The sequence below is a fragment of the Prionailurus viverrinus genome, chromosome A3 (genome assembly GCF_022837055.1).
Source record: "Prionailurus viverrinus isolate Anna chromosome A3, UM_Priviv_1.0, whole genome shotgun sequence".
In the NCBI taxonomy this organism is placed as follows: Eukaryota; Metazoa; Chordata; class Mammalia; order Carnivora; family Felidae; genus Prionailurus; species Prionailurus viverrinus.
In genome coordinates this window covers 115,709,837-115,717,660 of record NC_062563.1, presented here as the reverse complement: position 1 = coordinate 115,717,660, position 7,824 = coordinate 115,709,837, and the positions used below count along the sequence as shown (strand labels likewise).

Sequence of the window (7,824 nt, the reverse complement as noted above, 5' to 3'; positions counted from 1 at the left end):
ATTTTAAACCTGATTTCTTTTACTGTACAAAGGGGAAGAGAAAGAAACCTAGCACATTGTAGGTGCTCAGTAAATGTGTTGGTCGGCTTTGGATGGTATAGAATAATTTCCTTGCTGCCGCTGAACAAGGTTAGATTAACCTTGAATTCGTTTCAGTGTCTATTCTCTTCAATGATCAAAGGTGGCTAGGGATTTGAATCTCACCCCACTGTCCCATTGCAAAGTTGACTATGGGTCAGCGGTTATAATGTGATGTTCATTGGTTTGAAGGGAAGACTTTCTGGTTTAGGATGGAAGCTTCCGGAGGCTGGGGGGGGGGGCACCTTCTTTGAAGGACAGACACTGTCAGCACCTGAGGCTATACAGCCTGGCCTGTGAGCTGGGACACAGCACGTACACCTATTAGACATACATGATTAAAGCAGACATACAAAGATTCCCATTGCATATTAGCCACGTAGCCTCAGAGTTCTGAATTTGCTTATCATTATGTTTGCAAACCATATTTTTGATCAAAATCTTCAGCGAAAACAAAACAAAATCTTCTAATGCATTCCGTGTGCTTCCAAACATCATCCTGATGACTCACAGCACCGCCACCCCATGACATGTATAGATCATGTTCTGCAGGCATGTCACATGCTCCATGGAAACTCTCGCACAGCATAAACAGCCTCTGCTGGGGGCTTTGTCGTCAGACCCTCACAGACCAGGGCTTACAGGTTTCTGAAGTGCCAGTGACACACTAGGAAAGAATGATACAAAACTCATCGCCAGGGTCTTCCCATACCACAGGACACATTGCCCACTCCGGTGCCGATGCCACCTCCCACCACTGCCGGCCACCATTCCAAGGCCAGCCATCCCTCTGCAGTCTCAGCTGTTGGGAGTGCCCACAGGGCAGGGCCCCCTAACTGCCTAGTCATTCCTTTAGTTGCGCCAAGCACTTCCCATGTGGGAGGCACTCTAGTAGGCCCCGAAGCCACAGGAATGACCAAATATGGAAGTAGTCCCTTCACATGTGCTACACACAGTCCCTGAAATCATGATTGGGTCATAGAATCAGTTGCTCATGCAAACCTGCTGCAGGGATTTAACTCACTGGTGTGTTATAACAGAGCTTTAGGTCTGAGGACCTGGAGGGCTTCATTAAATCAATGAGTTCTTTTCAAGGAGCTAACTTGGCCACCTGGGTAAGCTTATCGGGAGCCAGGCAGCACCTCATCTCCCGGGGAAGGGGTTTGGGAAACTGTCAGCATGTGGCCATGGTGAGAAGGTTCTGGGCTGTGGGAAGGTTGCTGCAGAGTTGTGGGCATCCTCACTGCCTGGAAACTCGACACATGGTCTGCTGGTCTTACCCCACAGCTAAAGCTATTGGCAGATGACAGTGGCCTACCTGGGGACCCCTCGGTCTCCCTCACCCTTGGTGCTGAGCCTGAAAAGGCAGATTGGCCTGCTTTCAAGACTCTCCCGCAACCTCCCATGCCTGGAACCCTTTTGGTCCACGAGTACCCATTTCACCTCTAAACCAAAAAGGCCCAACAAATCTTCCACAAATACCCAGGAGGAAATCCAACTTGGGTTATCAGGAAGAATCTGGCTCTGCTAACTCAACAGAGGCTGCTGTTGCAAAGGCAGTTGGAGGGTCCTGTGTGGGCAGAGCCCACTTCAGCACAACTCAGAGGCAACAGGGGAAGAACCTGTCCCTGCATGGTCCTCTGTGGCCAGGCATTGTGCACTACAAGTATCATGGAAGCGCTTCCCATGGTCCAAAGACCATAGAATTCCTCCTACATGCTGCTACGTACACTAAGGTTGTAACCAGCTACCGCAAAATACAATTAGCTGGTTTCCTAAAAGACCACAAAGTCTCTGTGGGCATCCGTGTGTGCCAGCATCGGTATGGCATGTAGTCATCGCAGAACGAACGTGGTGCATCTAATCAATTCCTTAACTCCGCTTTTCGTCTCCGTCTCCACAGCACTCACACGGTGGCTTTCGCAAAGAAGGGTCCCCAAGGTGCTAGTGATGGACGATAAAGACTAGGCTCTTCTGGACGGTTACCCATCACCCTCATCTTCAAGGGAAAAATTAAATCTGTGGTTGACAGCTGTGCACCAAAGAGCCCTCTTTCCTCTAAGGAAACCCAGCTACAAACTTCATTTCTTGCTCTTTTCCAGCAAGTTCGAGGGGGTGCCTCAACAGCACAAGGAAGGCAGCGAGGACCCAAGGCTGCCCAGTGGACAGAGAGCCTGGCATCCCGCTCTCCTCTCTGCATGGGCTGCCTCTGCCCGGCCTCCCCCCAACGGAGTGGGTGCTCGAGGGGCCTCATACCAGCCTGGTGAACTGGTCCACGCAGGCGTTGCGGATCTTCTCCGGGGTGGCGGGGCTGTTTAGCTGGAAAAGCTTCTTCGTCTTACAATCCGGGTTCCCAGCTCGAGCTGCATGGATGGCATCCTTGATGGCAAAGAAGATGGAGGCTGCCAGGAAGAGGGGCGGTTCTCCGACAGCCTGGGCGGACAGAGCGCAGGACAGGGAGTCAGGCAACAGGACCCCAGCCTCTGCGCCAGGAGGGCTGGAGATGCCAGGAACCCCAGCCAGCCCCAGCGGGCCACGGCCAGCAAGACAGGAAGGCTGCTCATAATTCTTCAGGGCTGAGAACAATCAATCTGGTAAATGACTCAACCTCGATGGCATTCTCAACTCTTACTGTGTCACTTTTCTCTGATGACACCATGCAAAAAAATGTACCATTCAAAGCTGTTTTAAATAATTATATTTTATGGACAAAGTGTCTGACATGAATTTGGACCCTTTCCTCGCAGTTATAAGGCTGGGGGAATCCTCTACCTGCAACTCTGACACCCACATTTACAGGCACCTTAATTATACTTGTAGGCACCCTAATTATACTTACAGCGTCGTCTGGAATCTAGGCATCACGACCAATAGGAATTGAACATTTTCTAGCAGAGTTGGTTTTGTTCCCCCAAAGCACTGACCAGAAATTCCATGTATCAAAAGCACTAGAGATGCTTATTAAAAATGCATGTTGCAGGGTCCTACTCCAGCCCTCCTGAATCAAATTTCTAGGGACAGGTCTCACCAAAATGTATTTTTTTCATGAGCCTGCAGTGATCCCAAGGCATGCTAAAGCGTGAGAGTCGATGGCAAGATCACAAAGTGTCCCAGACCCAACCACGGTGAAGTAAAACATGAAAGGAACAAATGGGTATGTTTCACTGGTTACAAGTGATTACATGTTTTCCTTCTTTGATTAGGACTGTATCAATCAGCTTATGGGATTTTCAACCATTTTTCATAATTACTGGGGACCGGGAGGAAATAAGGGATGATTCTAATCCTTGAGGCATGCAGATCGAGTTTCAAGTCAGGTGCCAGCCACTGAAGGAGGCACAAGAGTTTGCACAGAAGTATTGCCCCATCTGCAGTGAATGTGCTATTTTTAAGGGATAACAGGGAGGGGTGTGTACCTGTGGGGTCCTCTTTAGGACCAAGCTCAAGATGCACACCTGAGACATAGATGTCAGTCAGGACTTGACCTACAGGACTGGATTAAAGGCATTTCTCCGAGTGCGCCCAAAGGAGCTGGCTTTGACCACACAGAGCTGGTGTCATCCCAGTTTTCTTTTTCCCAGGCAGGGACTGACCATCGCTCCACCATCCTTGCCAAAACTCGTGTCAAGCACCCTGGTCTCTTCCAGACAAGCCCCCTGCAGACCCACGCGGTAGGTGGGTCTTACCCCATGTCCTCCTACAGTGCAGACCCAGGGCAACAGTACCTTGGACGCATAGATGGCCTTCTTGTTGGGACAGTCACGAAGCAGCGACACCCTGAACTCACTGGGGATACTGCCAAACGCAGGGATCTTGTAGGTGCTGGGGCCACGGGTGTGCAGGCTCCCCTCCGGGGAGTAGTGCAGCTCCTCCAGGGTGAACAGGCCAAGGCCCTGGACAAACGCCCCTTCTACCTGCAGGCCAGACAGAGACCGTGGCCACTCTGCCTACCCCTCCCCAAGGACGGATACCGCTTCCCACAATAGGCGCCAAGCCCCACGGGGAGTGGGTGTGGAAAGAAGCTGAAAACAGCCCTCTGCAGACAGCCCAGCTGGCTCCTGCCCGACCTGGGATCAGCTATCTGGGCCTTCGCCAGGCAGTGGTGTAGGCAGAGCGAAGGCATTAGCACTGAAGGTTGGCCAAGTCCATGACCACCCTGGTCACCCATGTGCCTTACCTGTCCAATATCAATGGCAGGGTTCAGACTGGAGCCGACATCCATGACAATATCTGTGCGGAGGTTCTAAAGTGGATGGCAAAATACAATCCGTGTGAGAAGAAAGGAATGTGCGGAATGATAGATGGGGCTCAGTGACCCTTAAATTATTGTGTCAACCCAGATAGGACTTTCAGAAGCAGCGTGCCCCGGGCATGCTCAGGCAGAGTGCTCCTATCCCTGTCAGTCTGCACTGGTATCGTGAATGCCAAGGTTTGAGTCTGTGACCACTAGGCAGGGGAAGGGAGTGGCCACACTCTTCAGGAGATCAGAAGGAACTGTGGACACACACACACACACCCATGAGCAGGAAGGCTGGTTCCCAGGCTCCTGGGACTTGGAACCTGAGTCTGGACAGATAGTGTAAGGAAGGGGACAACAAACTGCATTCCACAGGCTGATTCCAGTCTGTGCCCTGTTTTTGTAGGCCCTGTGAGCTAATTATGGTGTTTACGTTTTCTTACAATTTTTGGAATGTTTTATTTGTGAGAGAGAGAGAGACAGAGTACGAGCAGGGCAGGGATAGAGAGAGTGGGAGACACAGAGTCTGAAGCAGGCTCCAGGCTCTGAGCTATTAGCACAGAGCCAAATGTGGGGTCCAAATCCATCAACCGTGACATCATGACCTGAGCCCAAGCCGGACATTAACCGACTGAGCCACCCAGGTGCCCCAATGGTGTTTACGGTTTTAGATGACTGACAAAAATAAGAATATGTCGCGACATGTGAAAACTAGGAGAAATTCACATTCAGTGTGCACAAATCACATCATACTGGAACACAGCCATGCCCATTTGTTTGCATACATCTATGGCTGATCTTGTGCTACAGTGATGGAATTGAGTAGTTGAGGCAGAGTCTTTGTGGCCCAGAAAGCCTCAAATATTTACTCTCTGGTCCTTCGTCGGAAGTTTGCCAGGCTGTGACATCACACATTATTCTCCCAGCCAGAAAGTGTGTCTCTATTGGTTCTTGATGTTTGCAACTCACTTGTTTCTCTTCTCTTTCCCCTAACTTAGTACTAAGATTTTGCAAACTTCTTACTTTATGATCCCCTGTTAAGCAGTCGATTTCCACTTCAGAGCAAGCCACCCCATAGCTGAAGTAGTGGAAGGGATTCCCAGAGTTCGTCTCAAAGCTGTAGCCAAGGCTGGGTGTTCTGGAGGAGACAACAGAAAACACTGCATATGTATTAAGATTAACATGCCCCCCCCACCTACACACACACACACACACACACACACACACACACAGTTTGTCCCACAAAATCCTAAGACTCCACAGGTTTTATTTTTTCATTCAGCTGCCCTTCAAAAGAGTCCACGTGTTTTTAATATTTTGGACCTGTTAATGAAACCCAGGTATTCCAGAGTTTCTTGCCTCATGTCTGCTAGGATCTGCCAATGGCCCTTATGTGACGCCTTCTGTACAGCCCAGGGGTGTATAGTATCCGTGTGCCCTCCTCTATGTGGTAGAAGCAGGTGGCACATTTGCCCAAGCTCACGAAGGACACGAAAACCACACCCAAAGGAACTGTTGGATTAGAGTTCAAGCTCTCAGAACCAAAGCCCCTGCCCGTGCCACCTCCTGGGCTGCTCACCTTTCTCCAGGGGAGAGTTAAGGTCAGCATCTCATGTCAGCCTGGGTGTACCTTTAACCCCTTGCCTGCATTTCTCCTCGGCTACTGGCCCCTTCTCGCTGTCAACAAATGATTCGGGGAAAGTGCTATTCATAAAAGCAGATGCTCTCTTCTACGTTATTCTTCTTTGATCCTGAGTATCTTATACAATTCCAAGTTCACACGAGCCACACGTGTGTGCGTGCATATTCTCCCACCTGGAGTTCACAGTACTCTGCCCCTCTGTTTTTCTACGCATGACACAGAAATAACGTGAGCTGAGGGGATTGGAATCTGCATGAAAACAAAACCAACTCGGAGCTGAGGGAAAAGGCTTCTCCCAGGAGAACCCACCACCTCCTTTGACCTCTGAGGTCATCATCTTCACCTGGGTGTTCCTGTATCCTACCCAGTCTTACCAACTCTGACAACGGAATGAGAACGTCAAGAACATCTGCTCTAATCTCTGCCTGTGCAGGTCAAATGTCACATAACCCAGGGAGCACTGGCAAAACGTGACCTTGCCTAAAATGCATACTGAACTATTTTTCCAAACCCACTGATCTGTGAAAGAAAAGGTCCTAATTAAATTCTCCAGAGAAAACTAGAACATTATGGGAGATAGCAAATTGGATCGCATCTTCTTCCAGCCTTTACATCAACTGGGCGGGGTCTCTAGCTCTTCGTACTGCTACTGGAGTTCAAAGTAGCAGAAGGCGTGTGCTCTTTTCCAAGTCCCACGTCAAGTTCCCCTGAACTCTGCGCTTTGGAACGAGACCACGTGTTCTAAATCTTCCTCTCTTTCTGTCCCAGGAAAGCCTCCGTAAAGAAAGCCAACGCACACAGCAGAGTAACTAACACACAAGGGTAACGCCACACAGCAGACAGCCCTGGGTCTAGGGGAATGCCGAGGGAGGATGGTCCCACCACGTCGTAAATGAGGAAAAGGGCTCAGAGAGAATCCCTCATTTCTCCAAATGGAATGGTACACTTTAAGACCAGAACTAGAACACAGGTCTTCTCTTAATGGCAGCTCATGCTTTTGCCTCGTTGGCACATAGGTTGGCAATGCCAGGTATTTCAGAGCATCTTTCAATTGAAATTGACACAAGTCCACTGAAGCGTCTCGGTGGGACTGCTCTCTCCTGACCAAAGGCTGACAGCATTTGGTGCGGGAAGGGACTTCAGAGGCTAGGATGACCACAGTTTGTGAGGTGGGTGACAGCAGCATTGTCCTTACTTATAAAACCCGGTAGCAGACAAGCTCACTGCGTCCAGGTAGGCAGCTGTGACCTGAGGAGAGGAAAGAGACAACAGGAAGGGCTTAGCATGGGTGCCAGAATCCCTGACCCAGCACTAAGATTTCATGAGCTTCCCCTCCTCCTCCGGAAGCTGACCAACTATTTGTACCGGTGGTCCTCGCTTCCACACCCTGCCTCACATTCTCACTGCACTGGGTGACCACACTGTGCTCTCACCTGCACTAGGTCCCCGCCATTGGAAGCCTGGGGGGCTACAGTAGCCTCTTAACTGGTCTTCCCCCATCACGTAGCCTCCCCACGCTGCCAGGTAGCCCAACCCAATCACAGTGAGCATCTTAACATACCATACTGCCTACATCACTCCCCTACTCTACAACTTTGGCTGACTCCCCACTGTCCATAGAGCAAATGATTCACATTAAGGACCCCAATCCTCTCTCTGGCTTTATGTTGCCCACGCGTCATCGCCATGCCAGCCATACTGATGTATTTTAGTCCTTCCTTGTCCCCACACCTCTGCACCTCCATTCGTGTGGTTCCTGCATTGTACTTGTCCCAATAATTTTCTCCCCTCAACGGCCAGCTCAAGTTTGCCTCTCTGGGTCTCCATGCTAAAAATCCAAACTACCAAAGTCAACCTACATTCATGG

At 50.1% G+C, this 7,824-nt stretch overlaps 1 protein-coding gene across 7 annotated transcripts in view; it reads right to left on the bottom strand.

Annotated features, from left to right (window-relative positions):
* Positions 1-679: 679 nt before the first annotated feature.
* LOC125162181 (xanthine dehydrogenase/oxidase-like) overlaps positions 680-7,824 on the bottom strand; it is a 64,871-nt gene continuing 57,726 nt past the window's right edge. For 4 of the 7 annotated variants that reach the window (XM_047852871.1, XM_047852872.1, XM_047852875.1 and 1 more), the window contains 6 exons: positions 7,153-7,205; positions 5,339-5,453; positions 4,256-4,321; positions 3,804-3,992; positions 2,335-2,511; positions 808-2,077 (listed from right to left, as the gene is read on the bottom strand). In XM_047852871.1, the coding sequence (XP_047708827.1) occupies positions 1,985-2,077; positions 2,335-2,511; positions 3,804-3,992; positions 4,256-4,321; positions 5,339-5,453; positions 7,153-7,205 (693 nt within the window). In that variant the 3' untranslated portion in view covers positions 808-1,984. Of the gene's footprint in view, positions 746-807; positions 2,078-2,334; positions 2,512-3,803; positions 3,993-4,255; positions 4,322-5,338; positions 5,454-7,152; positions 7,206-7,824 lie in introns of those variants that run through there. The other 3 variants (XM_047852873.1, XM_047852874.1, XM_047852877.1) reach the window with 2 other exon arrangements.